General features: G+C 41.1%; 1 protein-coding gene across 1 annotated transcript; it reads left to right on the top strand.

The window, feature by feature from the left end:
• Window positions 1-1,302: 1,302 nt before the first annotated feature.
• LOC131457155 (serine/threonine-protein phosphatase PP1-beta catalytic subunit-like) lies at window positions 1,303-22,225 on the top strand. Its single transcript, XM_058625988.1, has 8 exons — window positions 1,303-1,435; window positions 16,455-16,586; window positions 17,513-17,743; window positions 18,128-18,232; window positions 18,548-18,619; window positions 20,803-20,954; window positions 21,056-21,190; window positions 21,663-22,225. Exons 1-8 carry the CDS (start codon window positions 1,384-1,386, stop codon window positions 21,765-21,767), a joined length of 984 nt encoding a protein of 327 aa, XP_058481971.1. The 5' UTR covers window positions 1,303-1,383; the 3' UTR covers window positions 21,768-22,225.
• Window positions 22,226-22,311: the final 86 nt, after the last annotated feature.

Raw genomic sequence — 22,311 nt, 5'->3', positions numbered from 1 at the left:
ATACCCAGATGACGCACTTGAAAGCATCAGAAAAGTAAGTTGTGAGTGGGAGAGGCAACAGCATAACTTTTAACTTCAGTCATCACCTGGCAGTGACTTTGAGACCGGAAAAAACATATCTATCTGTGTCTCTTCCGCAACTATATTCCCAAGGTTTTTTCTTCTATTAACAGAGCACCTTTACTGAATATTTTTTTTTAAAGATCATGTGTATCATAAAATAATCAGCTCATTCACCCACTGACCCAAGTGATTCCACTCAGCTGGTGCCATATACACACAAAAACTAGCCAAAACTGGCCAGGAAGTAAAAGGAAACACCCCCTATCTCCAACTATAAGTAAAATAAGTTATTAGTACTTTGTCATTTTTATTTTTACTAATGTAACTGATTAAATTTGACTGTTTTCAATCATTAAATTGTGATAACAACAGGTCAGAGGCTTTACACTTACGTATTGGAACCAGCAGGGGGCACTGTCGTGAAATAAATGAATAAATCAGTGTCTGTCTGTGTGTATTTGAATATTTTCTGCAGGTTCTCCTCCATTGTATGTGATTTTAATTGTACTTACAGGTCAGGGAAACGTGGCCCCTTAACTTGTGACGAAAAATGATAAAGAAGAGTGAAATGTCACAACAAAAGTTATCAATTTTATTAATTTACAACACAGTGACCTGTTGCAGACAATGACTCTGCTGACACTTTCACACGCTGCCAGATATTACACCATAGCTTGGAAATATAAAGCAGCCCTTTTCTGTTTTGCACTAATAAAAATGCATTTGATGAAATGCATTCATATTAATATTCATGTATTCAATGAAGCATTAAAAAAAACAGATGCTCTGACAAATATCCATACAGAGTATTGACATAAACTCAAGTCTTTTAATTTTCCTATTTTATTTACAAACTTACCTTTATGTGGTGTCCTTTTACTTTTAAACTTTATTTCTTGCTTGTGTGTTATGTATTGCTTTTTTGTGTTCTGGTATTCTTTTTTTTATTTATTTATTTGTACTTTTACCAACTTTGATCCCAAGTCTCCTTTGCTTTGACTGTCAAATCACTTTTTAGTAGTATTTTGGCTAAATATCCTCGTAAATGTGGAATAAGTGGACCTTGAATCCAGATTCTTCGTGAAATAATTCAGGATATAATAATAACTCATAAAACAGAGAGAAACATCCTTCCTGGTTGTATGAGAGTATCCGAGGGGTACATGAAGGCACCACAGTAGTTTTATATGGGAGAAAGAGAGTGGGAGGAGGTTGATGGTGCGTTCATGGCACCGAGGCGGGGCCTTGCCCTCCTGCCGCCTGCCTGCCCGCCTGTTCGCTCCAGACCGTCTGCGGAGGGCAGAGCTGTTGGTTACAGAAATGGCGGAGGGGGAGCTGGACGTCGACTCGCTGATTTCCAGGCTGTTAGAGGGTGAGTTCTGCAATACTAGTTCGGTCACTTTACCTTGTGGTTTGTGGGTTTTAGCCCCGAAGCGTGATTTAAGGTTTCATTTTGACTGAAGTTGACCAGTAAAGATTTACCGCTTTACTCGCTCTCGTGGTGAACAGAACTAGTCTGTGTGTCTGTCAGTAATACAACTCACAGCTGCCGCCTCTATTTCTTTTTACCGGTGAAGTGGAGATAAATGATATCTGTCACACTTGACTGACTTCCTGAGTTACATGTAGAGTTAAATGTCACTTCACAGGTCTGTGTTAACAAAGTTGTAGCTGGAGGAGTGATGTCCCAACAACCGTTGAACTTACAGCAATATACCGTGGCCTAGTTTAAATGTTATAATTAAAGTATTACATCATTAGTGATGCTATTTTATTGAAATCATATATGTGCATACATGAAGCACACACACACACACACCAGCTGTGTTGCCATTCACCATCCCAAGTAGCTCAGTCGGCTTTTTCCTTTACAACTTAACACACCAGAGCTGGACGAGATGGAAGAATGAGTTTAAAAAGTTCACATTATCCTCAAACAAAGTGCAACATGGTCTATACGAAGTATGCCTAAAACTTCATCGCGATTGTCTGAGCTCTGTAACTGTTTATCAAGTATTATTTTTGTGTTTTAATGTAGCTGTAAGTTAAATGCTTGTTTTCAAATGTGATCTGGCACAATTTGTTCTCAGTGAAAGGAGAAGGTGCTCCACAGTGTTGGTGTGTGTGTATTAAGTGGTAATATTCACACATGCCATTGGATCTATGATATTCCATGATAAATAAACGTGCAGTTTTCTCAAGGAACTCTCTTAGCCATACACAAATATTGAGATTGTGAATCATATTCAGTCCTTATGTTCTTAATATTTGTCTTAAACCGATAAGTGTGTTATTCTGGAAAGCAGAAATGTAGGTTATTTTAACTTTATATTTTTTGGAAATAGTTTTTTGGAGTTTTTTTTTTACACTCAGCTTCATTTTGCTCTTCTGTGAGCAGTGTTGCCCCCGTCACACTTTACCAGTACATGATGAGAACTCAGAAAGTTGTCTAGTTTATTTCCATCTACTCAGGAAATCAACCGTTGCATATTACAATTATATTTGTTTGGCTTTGTCCCAATACTTTGTTTATGTTCGATTTGCACAAAGGTAGCCTTAGTTGGTACTTTGGAAGAAAGCGCTGTTGCTCCTGCACCACTGTGATGTGTTGGGCATCAAGTGGGTGACTTTACCAGCCGTGCTAAATAAGGGATGGCAACACAGTGGAGTTAATCTCTCCGCCTTTCCCCGTGTCTGTCACTCTCCTCAATACCCTGCTGTTTCTGTAGTAAACACGTCACAGCTTGCGACAGACAGAATTTGTCACCTCTCTCTCTCTCACACACACTGATTCATTGTGCTGAAAATCTCACACACTAATATGTGCAGTATGTCTGTAAATGAATGGGCGTGCCGCGGTTCAACATGTCAGATAATAATTTGGAATAATTGGTTTTTGGTTGCATAATAATGCCTTTTTGATCTTGGTGTGTGGGCAGCAGCAGGGTGAGGGTGTGTGATGTCAGGTTGGCAGGGCTTCATATTTAGCTCATACTGAGATAGCTGTTGTTGTTCGGTTGAATGCAGTGAGAAGGAAACCTCAATGAAGGCAATTTGAGGGATCGGAGTGTTAAAAAAAAGAAAAGGTTTCCAGATGTGAGCTGTGAAGGAATCCCACCATCCGTCTTCTTCCAGCCGCTGCAGCCACCTCAGCTAGTTTGTATCCGACGGGCTTGTTTTTGGTGAGAAAATGCCAAAATAAGCCGAAGGCTGATACAGACACTGAAGTAGTCTCATGCACACTCTGATTATAACTGAGAGTTTTTAGCCTGTCATTACTGGAGCCTTTTTCACACTACGAGAAGCCACAAAACATCAATTAACACAATTCTTATTGTCAGCGGTGCAGAAACAAAGCAGAGGAAGGTCTGCGACATTATTCAGTTATTAATCCATTACGATATGAAAATTTAGCAAACGAAGAAGAAATTTGCTGGGATCTTATGTTCCTGTTGTTACTACTACTCTGGCTCGCATATAAGCATCTGAAAGTGTAGGCAGACCATGGGAAAACAAGTTTCCCTGGAGAACCAGAAAGACAACAGTGTTAATTCACAACAATCTGATTTTGCATCAAATGTAGCACTACAAACAAAAGATGCCATCACACTGTTGTATTATGGGATATCAGCAAAAACGTCAAGTTACAGCAGGTTAAATAGGCTGCTACCTCCTTGACTTCTATGCTGGCTTCTATGAACATGTACTATATCTACATCTGCTGAAACATGAGTATGAAAAATATTATGTTGATTTCACGAGAAGAGACTAAATGACCTCTGCAGTTGGACGTAGAGAAAAACTTATATATATACATATATATATATATATATATATGTATATATATCGATTATTGGCCCAAGCACTCGGCATATCGGATATGGCAAAAAGTCAGATATCAAGCATCCCTAGTTTGTTTTGTTTTGATAAAAAAAAGCCAATGAAAAAATCACATGCAGACGTATTTGGGCTACACACAGACGGAAAAACTAAATTTCTGCACCCAAACTGTCCCTGGTGCTTCAGCTGTATTCTATTTTTACACAAGAGTGACATTTTATTTTAGGACATGATGACTCTGTCTGGCCTTTCACCAACACTACTTTTTCTTCCTGATGAAACCAGTATCCTTATTTTACTCACACCACACCACATCTACAGCCCGCTAACATTTAGAAGTCTACAAAAAAGAATGGCCCGTCAGCAGCTTTTCTTTTGTCCTCCACTTCTTTTGAGGATGGATTTCTTCTTTTAGGGATTTTTCTCCCCCCTCAGGTATACAAAATGAAATCCTTTGTTAAACCACTGAAACTGGTTGATCTTTTACCTTTTCCAGTGAGCTCTCTTACCACCCCAACATACTGTACTAACACACACACGCACACAAAGAGAGCTCCCTGATCTCCTAGTAAATGTCAGCAGGCACAGCTGTCCCTGGAAGAAATTCACTTACCCTTTAAACACAGGGGTAAAGCATGACAAGTGCAATACAGTTGCCCCTCAGCACAATTGATATTATGTATTTTCTTTGAAAATATAAGGGAAAACAAAGTGGGAATGCATGTAGTGTGTGTCGTTTAACTTTATTTCTTTATTTAGTTTGTTTTTTTAATGAAATCTTTCACATTAAACATTACAAATAATGTATAATAACTTTTTTTTAAATGTTCCATGACTGTCATGAATGACGTGGCAAAGAAAAGTCATCACAGTAAACAGAATCTTCAATTAAAATTAAAAAAAAGTCAATATTGATCATTTCGCAATAAAAGTGAGGATAGGAACTGCATAATTGTGTTTTCAAACCGTTTTTATGAGCAGAAAAACACTCGTTAAACAGATAAGCACGTCATATACACCTGTCGTAAAAAAAAAAAGTTAAAGCAGCGTTGTATGTGTAACATTTTAAAACATAAACTTTATACAAATGTGTTGAACATTTGTTATATTTCTCATGAAAACAGTTATATTGCTGTAATTATGATTTTATCACCCTGCTTTAAAAAGAACCACCTGGTCTAGAATCCTTTCCTTCCTCATTGTTGTGTTATTAGCTGAACTGGGTGTTAATAGTCATGTAAATTTGAAATTAAATTAGCATTGTTTTCTTTTGTTTATTGGTAACACAAATAAAACAGACTTTAAGCTATTTTAATCCCGGCACTCATACTTATATCTGAAATCAACCTTAAATGTCCAGCTATACTGCACTGTCCTCACGTGACTACCTTCAGAATCCAGAATATTCAGTGTCCGTGGTTACGTTTCAGAAATAATTTCAACAACACACATTTCTTGTTACGTTTTATTGAACAATTTGAGAACTGTTGGTGAGAAAACGGCAAAGATGGCCTGTGGAGGAGAAGATGCATTCTCGTGTCAGTCAGTGCGCACGTGTCCTCCGGCGTGTCGTCTGGACGACAGGCTAAACCTGATTGACAGTTTGCAGTCAGTGTCCTCAGTTTCTGGCCTCTCTGGTTTCATTTGTCACTGTTGAGACAATAACGTGTCATTTGTTGTCTTGTGACCAATGACGTGAGTCACAGCTGTGAAGTGAGCAACTCAAGAGGTTGTAGATGTACACACTGATTTGACTGCATGATTAAGATGGCATTTGTATGTGTGTGACATATGTCGCAATATGGCTATTGTTAAATATATCTTAATAACTTGGTTTCCATCCAATTTGTACACGATGTTTGCCATTTTGATGTTAAAATGTTTAATTGTTCAGTCTTTGCAAAGGTATTCACCACTTGGTCAGTCAGTGTGTGTGTGTAGCTGATTATAGGGTTGCACTTTGGCTGCTTTTGGGTTTCAATCACCAAGGTGTGACGTCCTATCGCTGCGGCGAGGAGAGAAGGAAGGAATCAACGCAAACACAGCTTCCCTACATTGTACTACGCGACGCTGCTGGAAATCCATCATCCTCTGCTGTTTCAGTACAACTCTGAGTACCATTTCACAGCACGTTTGAGCTGACGTCGCATTTCTTTCAAAGCATTCACAGAAACACTTGAGTCGTCTCAACACAGTCGACTGCAGCTGAGGCAACGTGGTACGTTTGCAGTGGTTCTTAACCAAACTTCTCTTTGGCTGTTTATGTGTCGAGCCCTCCGTTCACCATCACCCCATCATTAGTTTTTTTTTTTTACTGTTGCTGCACTGTGCCTTTTTAGCTGTGATCCAGCAAATGCAGCCATTACAGGCCCCAGTTTCCCCCCAGTGTGCCACACTGGCCTGGGCTCTAGCAACAAACTCAGTCTGTTCTGGCAGGACAGGTGGCCTGAAGACTTAATGTGCCACAATCGGAACCACTGCCCCATACTTCAGCCAGCGACAGATAAAAGGCAGCGTGGAAAGTCTCACTTTGGAGCCGTTTTGTCGTTTTTATGGACCAAGACTCCAGCCAAGTCGTAGCTCAGTATGTAGGAGTACATAAAACCTCCAGCAGAGCGTTTCACTGTTTAGGAGCTGTCCAGGTTGTGTTTGTCACACACTATTGAACTGTGCAGATTGTGTATTATGGTCTGCATTCACTGTGGTTTAGCAGTTTATTTGGTATTATGTATGCAGTTTTGGTTGTAATTACGGAACACAAGCTCAGTGTTGTTTTTTGTGTAATTTTCAGCATTTGGAACAACACAGGCAACACATATGGCGCGTTTCCATCATACAGTTCTAGCACAACTTGGCTTCACTCATTTGTTTGCTTTTTCATTTGTGATAGTACCTGGTACCTGGTGCTTTTTTTAGTACACGCTCTGGCGAGGTTCCAAGCGAGCTGAGCCGAGATTAAAATGTGACGTCAACAGACTGCCGGCCACTGATTGGTCAGAGAGTGACGTCACTGGAAGAGCCGTGAGAGCGACGTCCGAACAATGTTGAACTGTAGATCAGTTAAAAATCCCGAAAACAAGCGTCAATCTGCCGAGCGCTGCTGAAAACCGGTGATTGTGAGCCAAATCACAACCCGTTCAGCCTTATTTCAGATCAGTGACTGTGTCAGAGGGAGTCTGTGCGTCTGTCATGCAGGAAGTACTGAACTCGTCTTTTTAATGAACTGATTCTAATGACTGAGTACACCGAAATCTGTTTTGCTCATCACTAGTTTGTTTGTGTCACATATAAAACATCGTCCCGGGCAGTTTCATGCAGCTTTGCTATGAAGACGTGCGTTGAGGAGCTACTATAGTAATGGAAGATGACGTGCCTCATACCAAACCGAGTAGAAACAAGTAGAGCCGAGTCGTGCTAGAACTGTGTAATGGAAAAGCGCCAATAGATAGCACTGTTTTCCCTGATTTGCAAAGATGAAGCTTTGAAGATTAAATGGCAGCTCATTGGCACAACAACAACAACAATGTGACTGATTCTCATAAAAAGGAACTTTACCAGCAAATGGCACAAGAGTCTCTTCCACTTCCAGTTTGCATTCGCCATATGACCTTTAATTCCAGTGGCTAACGTGCCTGCCATGGTTTAATAGCTGTCTCACTTCCACGTCTTTAGCAGGGAAATCCCTCACACTTGATAATTTATGTTGTGTTAACACAGATGTTTGCCAACATTCGCCGCCCGAGATCAGTGATCATATAACACCCAAGGGAGGCAGTAGCTGGAAATGAAGCAGTCATGTTGGATTAAGTTTGACTTTTGATTTTTGTTTCTTCTTTCGAAACTCTTATAATCTGGTTTTAGTTTCAGAGCTTGTACACTAAGGCAGTCCAGCGTATTATATACAGCAGTGACACACAGATGGGTTGAGTCCCCAAACAAAATCTATGCATATGTTTTAAATCACAGTTGTAAATCATGTATCAAACTTTTCTTGGAAACTATTCATTTACCAATTACAGAATAGTAGGGATGGTATGATACCACATGATATTACAAACTCGAGTATCTACTGATACCGATATTAGCCTCATACAGTCATTTTAGACCATTTATTACTATAAATATATACTATATATTATACTGTATATATCTGATCCGGTGATTTTGACCACTATCGGACCGATACTAACCGATACCGGGTGCCATTGCGATAAAATAGTCGCTATATATATGCACAAATTTGCTCATGTTGCGTGATTAATGTGAGTTGGGTCACGATAAGTGCGTCCCCGTATAGAAAGTGCAGTAAACACTGGAATACTGGGCACCAGAAGAAGACAGTGATTGTCCTTGTCTGAGAGGTTTACGTGTATATACTGTATAATTAGTGCCTCTCTTTCACAGAACGTCTTATATTAGTGCCACGCTGTTTGTTTTCGTGGGACATGCTGGACAGCTGTTGTATTGCGTGGTGTTCAGTGTTGCTGGCATGGTCCTCTGTTCTGGAAACAACAATGGTGGAGCCTGTGCGGTGGTGAATGTCCACCCCCTGGCACCAGCCGTCCAACTAGGCTTCCAGATAAATCCCCCTTTTGCCCTCTCCTTATATTCCCTCTCCGTCTCCTCCATGTCGCTCCTTCCATTTCTCTCGTCGTGTTCTCCATCTCTCCCTCCGTCTGTGTCTGTAGCAGTGCCTCCTGTTTACTTCTCCTCCAGTCTTTCCTCTCAATTTCATCCTTTCTCTCGTCCCACAAAGACGTCCATTCACCCGTGGCACTTAAAGGGCCAAACAAAACGTCCAGTGAAAATGCGAAAGACTGCGCAGAAATGCCACCGCAGTCAGGATTTCGGCCGTAAGATTTTGCTCCCACTCTCCTCGCCAGAGGTGCTTTGTGCTTGCGTTCACTGAGGGGTCACTGTTTTCCGTTGCCCCTGCGTGGGAGAGGGTTATATGGAGGAGTGGCGGGGAGCTGCTGGCGCCATGCCCTCTTGGAAAGAATAGGAATGGAGTTGGAGAGCTAAAAAAGGTCTGACTGGGCATCTTTATGGGCGCAGCAGTGAGGAAAACATGCACAGTCATACCTACTTCAGAATTCATGCCTCTGCTTGACCCGTTAGATTCTTGGAATAGCTTCTCTCGGCAGTTAGAGAAAATGAAACATTCAGAAATATTATAATCTGCTTTCATTAATAGGTTTCTATCAACAATATGGGGAGGAAAAACTCCTGACTCTGCATCTCCGCAGAACATTTTAGCATCTAATAGTTTGGTTTTAATGCTCACGCCCCATCCTCTATGTTTTATATGATATGATATGATATGATATGATGATAGCGTATGTTCTGTCTTTATGAGGCTGTTCTACTAGTCTACGTGCCGATGTGTCCTTGAGCAAGACACTTAAGCAAAACTGTAGTGTAAAGCAGCTTTGCGTGGTCATCAAGACTAGAAAAGCGCCATATAAATACGGACCGTTTACATGAAACTGTTGCTCTCAATGGAGTGGACACTTGTAGTTACTAGTATCCAAAAGTCATCCTTTAGTTTTGATTGTACCTCTCTATGGCCCTTTTACATGTTTCCTGTCAAACGGTTATACAGATATAAAGAAGGAAACAAACAGCATGACAGCTTGACAAATGCAGTAGAGCTAGGTTTTATTGTGGCTAGAGGGGGACCGGGGAAGTAAAGTGTCTTGTTGACGGCTCAACGGTTGAATAATTGACTTGTAGTGTTCAGGCCTATTTTAAAGCTCCTGATATAGCGCTGACCTCGGTGACCTGTTGATGTGAATAGGTTTACGCAGCTCGTTGCCGCTGACAGACGTTTCACTGTTGTGTGAAGCCGAGTGGCTCAGTAAAGAGCCTTGGCCCGTGCCCGCCCTCCCTCTTCTTGTTCTGTCTCCATCACATACGACGACAGAGCCTTCCCAGCGCTCCCTGTTTGTCCTGCTTCCTCTACCGAGTGGCGCCCATATATGGTCATGCCTGGCAGGAGTGATCTGTCTGTAAGTCGCTCTCTATCCCTCCCCTCCCCATATCCCACATTGTTCAAGTGAACTCTGCTCTTTTTAATGAATGGAAAAATAGTTGACTTCCTCAACCCCTTAGCACAAGGAGTTTGCAACCAGTGAGGCAGAAGAAATGGTGACTGGAAAAAGCTTGCTGTTGATCACCACCCCTCCTTTTCATTTATATCCATGCCATATAGGTATTCTCTATCTTTTTAGTGGAAGCGGTGGTTTGAATTCAAACAATTGGCCCTTTGAGTTGTTTTAATGACAAGAAGAAGTGTAAAATCACTGCAGTATTTCCTCCCAAAGATTTTACTTTGTGAAATACATGAAACAGGTTATCAAAAAACGTTGTCAGCAAAAAAAAGCATGTTTTTTTTTATCATTTGTAAATAATAATATCCTCATGTCCATGATTAAATATGTCAAAAATCAACTTTTTAGCTTTGATACAGGAAGAGAGAATAAGAAAAGGAAAGGTCTGTAGGCTCATCACCGATGACACACCGGGTTTGTCCTTCTGACTCCTCCATAGCTCAGCTACGTGCTCACCTGGCGTGTCATTCTCTGTGCTGCAACAGCTCTGTGTAACAGCTGTGGTTGAACACATGGCATAATGATGGGATGGGCAGTGAATTTAGTTGTCAGGTATTTGGCAGCCGGACTCTGATTGAGTGGCTTGTTCCTACTGTACAGATCAAACATTGAGACGAAGCTTAGTTGAGGGAAACTCTAATAACATTCTCAGGCTGGTTTTGGCAAGGTCAACAGAGCATTAAACACCAAATCCTGTTTCTATTATTGACTGGATGGTAACTATTTTGACAGTCGTGTAACTGCTTGTCATATAATCTTGCCCTGAATTGAATTAATTCGTCAGATTTATTGATTTAACATCAATAAATCAAGCCACCTGGCGATGTGACAGCGTAAGCCGAAAAGATGTATTGCTTAACTGGTTTTGAACTTAGGTTGAAAATGTGGAACCTGAGACAATTAAAAACTTCATTATTGACTGTTGGGCTGCAACTAATGATTACTTTCTTTCATAAGCGATTCATCAGTTGATTACTTTCTCAATGTTGATCAGTGTTTTCCGCTTTAATGATTTTCTTTGTCATTTGCAGCAAAATCCCCAGAAAATATTCTCATATAAGAAGCTGAAAAATGAGAGAGAGCTTTGTTTTAATTAATTAAAAAAAAACTCTCAAACAGATGAATTCATCATCAAATCATCAACCTAGAAGTTTAAACTCCAAGATTCTTTGATTCAGCTGTCCAGTTTTTTTTTGTTGTTTTTTTTAAATCCATTGGTTTCCATGTACATTCTTGTCATCGTCCTTAAATCTTAGCCCAGAATTGTTACCCAAGCTGAACTGAAGCTGGGCACGGCTTGGGCTGTGAGCGTCTGAGGCTCTGCGAGGAATGCAAAGAGGATTCTGGGAGGGGAGGAGGTGTGAGGCGCGTGACGTCAGCGCACACCACCAGCGAGGTGGAGGACAGCGGTGGCCCCGGAGTTTCGGCCACAGCCAAAAATGCAACTTGAAGATAAATAGATGTAAGGGGAAGGAAGGAGGCGGAGAGAGGGAAAAGGAGGTCTGGGAAAGGATACACACAAGAGAGAGAGAGAGGGAGAGAGAGAGAGGCTGCAGCTGACACTGCAGTGCAGTCAGTGATGTTTGCATTATTAAGCCAGAGAAAGGAAAAGAGGGTTCAGTGTGAGTGTGAATAAAGCTTGAAATAAACACCCAGGTAAACACACATACGTACCTGACCAAATTTGGGGGTAAAGGACTCGAGTGTGCTGCTCAGATGAGGCGTTCAAGGTCCTTATTTAATCTCACTGCTGCCACTGACACATGAGTGACTCCCCTGCTTTAATTGAGTAAAGTGGGTGGTGCATGAAATGTTAGGACAGAGTGTAGACATAGCAGACATTAATCAGTTTATTGTCAAACATGACGCCTCGCAGTTAGAACAATTATAAAAGATTAACGGCTCATTGACATTTGTGACAGATTTTCTGTTGGACAAGCGGATCAGGTCAGCAACTAATGATTCTTTTCATTATCTATTCATCTGTTGAGCTTTGTTCTTGATTCACTGATGACGTGTGTCATCCCTAAAATGGCTAAAAAGTGTACCAATCCTCAAAGGTTTACCTTTTATCCACAAACCAAACGATCACTGGTTCAAACACAGATGAATCAATTTTCAAAATTGGTAACAATTCGTCTATAATTGATAAATGAGCCGTAATGTCATCCCAGTGTTTTGAATCTGCTCTTGAGAAAGATTAATCGATGAATGATTGATCCTACATTTCCCAAAATGCAACGCGGGTTGTCACAACCGACACAATGTGACAGAACCAGAACCACTGATGTCCTCAGACTTTTCTAACGGCACCAAACCAAGTGAGGCACTGCAGGCTGGACACTCAAACTAAAACTAAATCCTTGTGTGTCATCATCTGTTGAACTAATGAGAGTAATAATTGATCATTTTAATATACACCAAATGAGTAATATGAATCAGAGCTAAATCCTCCACCTTTGATATGAACACAGACTTGTTGCTTCCCTTGAAAATCCCTCTGGAGTTGATTAGAACAGTCAAACACATTCTCCTCGTCCTCTCATGTTTTCCTGGCTGCCTGTGTATAGTGGATGTTTTGTTTTTGGCAAGTTTTATAATGATGTGTGTGTGTGTGTGTGTGTTTCACTGCTGTTGGGTGCAGCGCATGTTAGTATGCAGGGTGTGGGATGGTTGGTGGAGATGCCTCTTTATCTGCAAATCAACCGCCACTCCCCTCCCTCCAGCAGCAGCAGCAGTGGTGGCCCCGCTCACCAGCACCTCACAGGCTGGAAATTGGTCTTGCTGGGTTGCCATGGTGATCAGATGTAGGGAACCACCACCTCCACCTACTCTCTTGTCGTTTTTCCTCTTTCTTTCTGTCTGTCTGGCTGTTTGTTTCTGCAGTGTAGTGGTGACAGAAGAGTAGAGAATGCCTGTAGTGGTATGACCTGAAGCCATGGTCACTGGATCACTTAGTGTGTTTGAATATCGGTGTGTGTGTATGTGAGTGTGTGTTCCTGGCTCTGCCTTAACCATAATGAAAGGGGATCCTCCCATGCAAGTGAAACTAGTCCTGCGTGTTTATATATAGTTGTGAGGACGTTTTGGTTGGTTCACACTTGAGGTCGAACCGATTTGGGGATTTTTTTTTGGCCAGTAACAACTGAGACAAAAACTTGAAAAAAACTTTTATTGAACAACACTTATGGTCTCACCAGTCTGCATTTTGTGTCTGCACTGCACTGAACGTATTTATTTTAGGGCTGGAACTCTGTTGTTTGTGTCATAAATTGTCGGAAAATGTTGAAATAGTTCCCCCGTTTTGTCCACAAACCAAAATCATCTGATGGATTATTTGGGTCACAATTGAAATCTCGATTACTCATTGACTTGAAATTGGAAAAAAACGTGCTTTGAAACCTTTTGAATTTACTTTAAAATAAATATCTAATATCTTTACCTGGGCTGTGTGTTGAACCTGTGAATTCCACTAAATGTGTGTGTTCTATTATTGCCAGATGAGGAGGGGGACAGGAAGTCAGACACCATTATAATATTAAAAGTGTTATTTTCAGAATAAAAGCCCCACATACTTAGTTTTTGTAAACGTCACCGTATTTGAACGATTTAATTCGATTTAATTGCAGAGCCCTAGTTTTAGTTTATTATTTTATTATTTGTTATTAGAAACCAGGAATCATTCACATTTAAGACGCGGCAATAACGGAGAGCTTGGTGATTGATGTAAGAATCCATTAATAATCAATTTATTTTATACATTTCACATAAAATAATATGTAAACTAATTAAAAAAAGTTAATTTTGTGAAATAAACGTTTTAGAGCACTTATCCACTGTGTGAAAACAAAACAAAATGTTCATGAATTAGGCTATTTGAGAGTTAAGACTTGGGTTTAGGGTTAGAATTGGGTCCAGGTTAGGGTTGGGTTTAGGCTGTCATGATGTTCTGCAGCTGGCAAATGCATTATGTCAATGAGTGTCCTCACAGCTGCAGAAAGACCCGACGAAGTGTCGGCGTGTGTGTCCTATATCAGGCCTCCCTCTCAGTCAGCTGAGCTCGCACAGACCTCCAAACGCGTCATCACAAAGCTGAAAGGGAGGGGTGTGAAATCAGCGAGTGGACACACACACACACACACACACACACTCCTGAATTGTGCTGATTAAACAATATGCTCACATCATCTTTGTTTGTGTTTCTAAACCACAGGCCCGGTAGCTTTTTAAAATACGCACAACAACAGGAGCGCTCGGCCTCATGACGAGGCTCTCGTCGAGCTGTTTGTGTTTTCATGTTTCCCTGTGAAAAAGGTTGTTTATGTTTTGCTTGTGTGGACAGTTCCAAATTTAGCCCGTTTTGACCAGGTGTGGGGTGTGGCAGGTTGTGTTTGGCGCTGGAGACGGGACAGAGGGAGTGTTTATCGTCCAGGCAGAAATGTCAGGGTCACGTGGTATCACACACACACTGGTTTCCATAACTTCAGAGGACATTGCATTTCTCTAACTTTAACCTCAGCCTAACTTTAAAACTTGCCTTCACCTTGTGAATGTAGTTAGGGGGACTTGATTTGTGTCCGCATCAGGAAGACAAGTCCTCATAATGTGACTATGTAAACAGATGTAGGTCCCTACAACATAAGGAATACTAGGTGCACACACACTTTTCCCCTTTAAAACACCTTGAGACTTGTGAAGTGCAGGCAGGAATCTGTATTATACACATCTTTTGGCTGCAACTGACTTATTCACATTTTCTACTCTATTTGTTGACTATTTTTTCTATTAATAGACAAATAAAATGAGTGAAATATCCTTGAAAAAATGTTTTGCCCGAAAACCAAAGATATTCAGGTTAATGTCATGTAGAAGGAAATGAACCAAGAAAAAATTGGGATTTAAAAAGCTGAAATGAGAGAATTTGTTTTATTTCATTGAGAAACTCCCCTAAATTGGATTCATTGAGTGTCCTATATGTGCTCCTTCTCCTCCTCTCTGCTCTGCTCTGCTCTGATTCGTCTGTCTGATTCACCTGTTAGCTGATGTTTGACGCCTGCTTGGATTTCCACGGTGCTGCTGTGGTTTCGTCTGACAGCCGCAGTCTCTCTCAGCTCTGGCCCACATCTGTAGAGCAGCGGGTGAAGAGGAGGCTGTCTGTGGTTGTGTCATTCATCTGAGGCAAAACATGGAAATAATGCGGGGGGGGGGAGTTATAAATGTTCCAGTTAGCTTTGCGTAGTCGTAGACGGAGCTCGGTTGTGTGTGTGTGTGTGTCGAGTTTTGGGGCTGTAGCCGCTCTTGTGTGTGAATTTGCAAAGCAAATTGCGGAAGTAGACACAATTTAGTGTCTGACCTGCAGGATTATTTGATGAGGTGGTTTTCTGGTTTTATTTTTTCTTCTGTTTGCACATTTTGAACGTGATTAATTCTGAACCTGCTTATGTGTGATGTCAATCAGTTAATTGTTTTTTTTAATTAAAAAAAATCGTGATGGTACACAGCTTCAGCTTGAGGTAATGTCATTGATCAGCTGATTGTTTTTAGAAAACCAATAAGAAACATCGCTCTAACTTCTTTAAACCAAACACGGTGCTATACAATACAATATTTTCTTCAAAAACTGAACAAAACAATCCCGAAAAACCTGGAATAGTCTGTTTTTATTTTGAAAAATGTATCTTTTAATCTGTTAAGACATAAACGTTTCAGCTCAAATTCAGCTTCTTTTTCCTAACGCACATGAGAATGAGCTTAATAAGACTACTTCTTTTTGCATATTTTAGCTAAACAAGACATTTTTGTTAGCAGGTTTTAAATATTATGAAGAAAAATAAATGTTGCTGGAAGAAGTCACGTAAGCAGTGGCACAGGAACTCTCAAACACACAGTCCAGTGTCCTGAGCTGGACTGAGTAATACAGAACAGATTGGGTCATTATTAAATTCAGTCATTAATGCATAAAAATTACTCAATAAATGTCACTGAAGCAGGATGGGAGCTCATGTTTGCACCTTGGCTGTGTATTAACACTTGTGAAAACACATCGCAGGCATAATTTGAGCTGCATAATGAGCCACTTTTGCACGTGGCGCTGATGTAATTACCAATCTAAAACAAGAGCGCCTCTTTTCCTCCCTGTTACACAACAGGAAGTGTCTACAAAAAAACACTCCCGTCAACATCAACACTGCCGACACAGGCTGTTTCCATCGTCTGTCTGTTGACTAAACGCTGCCTCCCATATTTAGTCTGAAGTTCATTTGAAAACTGGCCCTGTGGGAGTTGATGTTTGCAGTGATGTGATGATCGGCCGAGGCATATCCTTGGGGGGGGGGGAGGGAAAAAAGTTCTTTCATGCTGAGGATACACTAGTTTACGTCTGTAAACACATAACTCAAAGTCACGCTTATAATATTCCCCTCTGCTTTATCTCTTTAACAGTGCGAAGATGTCGTCCAGGGAAGATTGTCCAGATGACGGAGGCTGAGGTGCGCGGCCTCTGCATCAAGTCCAGGGAGATCTTCCTCAGTCAGCCGATCCTGCTGGAGCTGGAGGCTCCCCTCAAAATATGTGGTCAGTAACTTCCTGCTGTATAGTGTCCAGTCTGTCTCTCAGTGTCCCTTCCATAAACTAACGCTGCTGCAATTACTCGACACATTTGACAAAACCGAATGTTTTGAGTCTTTCATTAAAAATAAACCTAATAAATAAGTTCAAAGTAGTCTTGTATAAAGTACCTTAAAGGGATGTGTGAGTAAAAGTATCAGAAAATGTCACTTCAGTACAGTAAATGTCATATACTTTAAGACTTTTACTTGCAAAAGTAATTTTCTAATGTAAAATGTACTTGCGTTTTAGAAGTAAACGCATTAAAAAAAGTGAAGATTAAGTAAGTAATCCTTGAAAGTTTGCGAATTGTGAATTTGTGTCACCCGCCGCTGATGTGGCCTTGTTTGGTATGACGCCACCTACTGTTGCATGCGCCCTGCATTGCTTGATGTGCGTAGACTAACAAACAACGTGTCATAATTACTAGCGGTGTCGTGGACACTGTCAACTGTCTTCCTACACTGTTGACATGACGCAGAACAATGAGCGAGTAACGTTAAGCAAGAGAGAGCAAATGACGTGATGCCCGGGAAATGCAAATTCCAACATCTCTGTCTCACCAAAGAAAAAGATCCCAAGGACAATCATTTGTCCGTATGCAGAGCATGCTGCAAATAGATAGCCACAAGTTGTCCTCCCATCTGAAGCTGTGTCAGCACATTTGGCCCTTGAATTTCAGGGAATTGGTCCTGAAGAGTCCTTGAATTTGATGTCAACCAAGGTGTGGGAACCCTGTAATAGTATCTGTACATAACCTGCAATTAAGTATGATACATAGCCTTGACTACCATAATACAAGTCACTTGCAGCCCTAGTTATATCAATTTAATAATGGAAAAGTAATCCCTAATCTATAATTTTTTCTGCTCCATCTGTGCCTTCCACTCCAGGTGACATCCACGGACAGTACACAGACCTGCTGAGGCTCTTCGAGTACGGCGGTTTCCCCCCCGAGGCCAACTACCTTTTCCTGGGTGACTACGTGGACAGAGGGAAACAGTCTCTGGAGACCATCTGCCTGCTGCTGGCTTACAAGATCAAATACCCTGAGAACTTCTTCCTGCTGAGAGGCAACCACGAGTGCGCCTCCATCAACCGCATCTACGGCTTCTACGACGAGTGTGAGTACTTCTGCGTCACGCGGTTCCTGTCAGGTTCTCTACTCTGGTGAAGGTAGTTCCATCACACGTGCATGTAGAGAAAGGGAGGGGTAAACCCTTCTGTGACCATCGCTGACAGGATTCGGCATGCATACTTCTCATTACCATAACTCAAGACTGTTTGTGATATATTTTCAGCACGCGAATGTTATTTTTGTAACAAATGGCATAAAAAAAGCTTTCGTAGAGTGACGACTAACACGGTTAATGATCAGTGAAGCCACTGATTTTGTTCCTTGGAGAACTTTCAGAGGCTGGAGTTGAATCAGGCTTCATATTAAAAAAAAAAAAATCACTGTATGTGTCAAGTTGAACAGCCTCTCACTGGCATCGTTGATTTCACAGGTAAACGCAGATTCAACATCAAACTGTGGAAGACGTTCACCGACTGCTTCAACTGCCTGCCCATCGCTGCCATCGTGGATGAGAAGATCTTCTGCTGTCACGGAGGTACTGGCATGGAGGAGATTGTCTGTCTGTCTGTCTGTCTGTCTGTCTGTCTGTCTGTGCTTGGTGCTTGTGCTTCCCCGTCATTACTCTCACTGCTGTGATGTGGAGCAGGACAGATAAACCCTCTGACCTTCAGTGTTTTCATACCGACTAATCTGCCGTGAGCCAAATGGGTCAGAGCCAATTTTTGTGCGTCACCCTTACGGATTAATACCTGCACAGGCATGGATGGATGATGATGATGATGATGATGATGATGATGATGATAATGATGAGATTTACAACCTGTAATGAATCTGTGTGATTGTTCTGCAGGTTTGTCTCCTGACCTTCAGTCTATGGAGCAGATCCGACGCATTATGAGACCAACAGATGTGCCCGACACAGGTATGTCACCCCCCCACACACACACACCCATTCTTCTTGTACAGCGTCCTTAGCGAGGACACTCAAAGACATCATGTGTCCTCATGAGGACAAAATGTCCCTTCAAAGATTTGTTTTAATTAAAATTTGTCTCGACAGCCTACCATATGTACATGTACACTCACATGACGGAGTCCCATTAAGGACTCTCATTGACGTTCACTCATTTGGACAGCCTTGTGTTGGCCTAACCGTAATCTGTTAAACAGATAACCATAATCTGCCAAACACTAACCTTAAAGTAACCACATTTCCAGTCGCTTGTTTTAATAATGAATAGAAAACTCACTGTTCGATCGATCATCGGAATAGATGACAATTCATTTAGTATCGGGTGATTGTTTCAGGAGACTGTGTTCAGACATGGACAGTCTTGTTACGATTATTTGATTATTAATCTGACTTAAATGTGGATATTTTCTGAGTAGTTTCTTTGCTCCATATAACAAAGAAATCATTAGAACTGAATCATTTTGGTGTGTGGTCAAAACAACACATTCGAGAACATCATCATTTCCAAGTTTGAGAAACACAGTTTTCTGACTTTCTGCAGTCATACTTCATCAAACTGTGATCGCTGCTCCAGCTCCTCCACAAAAATGCACAGATTACAAATCTGGCATCGGCGGGGAGGAAGTCGTTTGCAGTGATGTGTTCACTCTTACTATGTTTCCCCTGAGAGACTCAGCGACGCTTCGTAAACACACACACTCCCGATTCTCGTCCTCATGCGAGCTCAGTTCATGACGGATTTGTCTCCACTCTTTGCCAAAACGTATGTTTTATGATCCTGACACCGTGAGAGGACTTGATAAATGACTCTGTGGTTATTTTTTTTTTATTTTTTTTTTACTTCTGTGAGGAAGTTTATTGAGTCCTGGTGAAACAAGGACTTGCTAGTTTGAGTCCGCGCCATCCTCTTTAAACTCGGTTCTTCTTGTCCTTATAAGGCAGCCAGTGTTCCAGCCCTGGCAGCCGCTGTCTCTCAGATCCTCTTATGGTCTTTCAGGGAGACTCCAACTGTCTGCATGAGAAGAATGTGTTTATATATGTGTGTGAGTGTGTGAGTGTGTGTGTTCATTTAAAACAGGGCTGCCCAAACTTTTTTCCCTTGGACGGCCAAAATTCAAATTTAACGTAAGCCGCGAGCCAAAAGAAACCAACATTTTTTAAAGTATTGTATTAGGAACTGGGATCCCAGGTTCCCTAAATCATTTTTACTTTCACTTTAACATGGTTAAATGTTAAAGTGTTAAAGTAACGTTTTTCTATTGAACAAACGTCTTCATCATCTTTTAAAGTGTATGAAACTTAGTTTAAATCAATCAGAACTTAGATGTACATATGTACTTGTGTTGAAATTACATAATGTGATGACCATAACCAACTCTTTTTCTTCTGATTTTATTTGGTTGGAGAGTTGGGGGAAATGTAGTGCAGTAAATGTTGCTCGAAATATAAATAACAAAATAAAGTGAATAATGAATTGTGTACAGTAACAAAGTATTTGTACTTACATTACAACACTGTAAGTAACTTTTACTGTTACACTCCTGGCATAAAGAGTTTTCTCTTTTTTAAAAAAAGAATTTAAGTTTGGTGGGCCAAATGAAAACTTTTGGCGGGCCACTTTTGGGCCCCAGAGCCACAAGTTGGGAAAGCCTTAATGTTTTAATGTCTGATTGAAATAATAATGATTGAAAATGTCATAATTACACTAAAAATGTTTGATAATTAGTCGGGCTCTCAAGCGTTATATAGCATTGAACAGAAGGTGGTGCTAAAGTTCCGCTCGTCTGCTGTTAAAACCTTTAGAAGAAGAGCAGCCAGACAACGTCGTTGAGAGAAAAAAAGGGAAAAACGTCGCGAAAATGTAATATTTTTGTCGAGTTCAGCGGCTCTTATGGCGTTAAATGAAGAGTTATTACTATAATGCAAAAATAATTGACTTTATAACAGAAGATTGTGCTTAAAACCTTAGTTTTGTGATCAGACAATTGTGTTCATAACAACAGGCCACGAGGTAAAGAGAGATAGAACATGATCATATTTTCAGAAGGCAACAGGTGACTTGTCGGGTGTTAGGTCGTCCTGATGTAGATAGTAATTAGTTAATAGAGCTGTGTGTTTACCTGCTGCTCCAGGTCTCCTGTGTGACCTGCTGTGGTCAGACCCAGACAAGGACGTCCAGGGCTGGGGAGAGAACGACCGCGGCGTCTCCTTCACGTTTGGAGCTGATGTAGTCAGCAAGTTCCTGAACCGCCACGACCTGGACCTCATCTGTCGAGCCCACCAGGTACACACACACACACACACTCACTGTTTACACATGTGTCTGTAAAGACTTGTACGTCAGCTCTGCAGTGACTCACATTCCTGTGTGTCTGACGCCCCCAGGTGGTAGAAGACGGCTATGAGTTCTTTGCCAAGCGGCAGCTGGTGACTCTGTTCTCGGCTCCCAACTACTGTGGAGAGTTCGATAACGCCGGCGGCATGATGAGCGTGGACGAAACACTCATGTGCTCCTTCCAGGTAATGATATGTTATACATAATAATGACACATATATGTATATATATGTATATATATATATATATATATATATACACACATATATGTATGTATATATATATATATATATACATACATATATGTGTGTGTGTAAATTTAGACATAACAGCAGATTAAACAGGTACTTGAATGCCTCATGGAGAGTGTGACTTCTGTAATCCTCAAAAATCCTATTTATAGATTAAAAGTATGACTGGATCAGCCCTTGTATGAACCCGAGTTCATATAATCCACAGTAAAAACATGTCTTAAATTACATTCTTGAATTATTTGGCTCCCCCAACACTCAAAGATTCAAGTATGACTGGATTTAAAAGGATCAGGAAAGTCCAGATTAAACGTCATTAAAAATGCTCTTATCTGAGTGAACAACTAAGTGTAAAAGGTAAAAATCTACTATTTTAACATGCTAATGTCTCTGCGCCTTTCCTCAGATCCTGAAGCCGTCTGAGAAGAAAGCAAAGTACCAGTATGGAGGCATGAACTCGGGACGGCCTGTTACTCCTCCCCGCACAGCCCAGCCTCCCAAGAAACGATGAAGGACAGACGTAGGGAGGGAGGGAAGGGAGGAAGAGACGGAACGAGGGGGGACGACGGTCACTGGTTGTCTCCTGTCGGCTTATTTTTTGTTTTGTTTTTGTTTCTCAACGACCTTTCGTCGAGTAAAGGCCACAAACACTCTGCTGTGGACTAAAACAGACGCACGCACACACACACACACACACGTCTGTCTGTCATCTAACTTTTCACTCCAGAACTGCTGTCCCACTTTGTCCTCCACGCTTTTTCCTTTTTAAAAAACAAGTGTTAAAAGACGCCCAAAAAAATGAGAAAACGGTGAGGTTGTTATTCTGTAGCATATCAGTGTAGTTTCTTTTTTCTTTTTTGTTCTTCGCTTTATTTAGATTTACCACATCTCTTTTCTTCAGACACAACACAGGTATCAACGACGACTGCTGGGTTTTCAATAAAATAATACAGGGAATAAACAAACGCACCCGGACGCTCTGTGTGGTTCTTTCCTGTAAAGTCATCATTGTGATCCTCGGTTATTCTGTGGAAACTAGAGCCCAACGGTCACGT

Source organism: Solea solea, chromosome 3 (genome assembly GCF_958295425.1).
Source record: "Solea solea chromosome 3, fSolSol10.1, whole genome shotgun sequence".
Classification (NCBI taxonomy): Eukaryota; Metazoa; Chordata; class Actinopteri; order Pleuronectiformes; family Soleidae; genus Solea; species Solea solea.
This window is presented reverse-complemented; position numbering and strand designations above follow the sequence as displayed.

What these genes read in the sequence shown, in the direction of transcription:
- LOC131457155 (XM_058625988.1), top strand. Translation starts at nt 1,384, where the DNA reads ATGGCGGAGGGGGAGCTGGACGTCGACTCGCTGATTTCCAGGCTGTTA. An exon ending in GATTTCCAGGCTGTTAGAGG is followed by an intron (nt 1,436 to 16,454) that starts GTGAGTTCTGCA and finishes TCTCTTTAACAG; the next exon opens with TGCGAAGATGTCGTCCAGGG. An exon ending in TCATCTGTCGAGCCCACCAG is followed by an intron (nt 20,955 to 21,055) that starts GTACACACACAC and finishes TGACGCCCCCAG; the next exon opens with GTGGTAGAAGACGGCTATGA.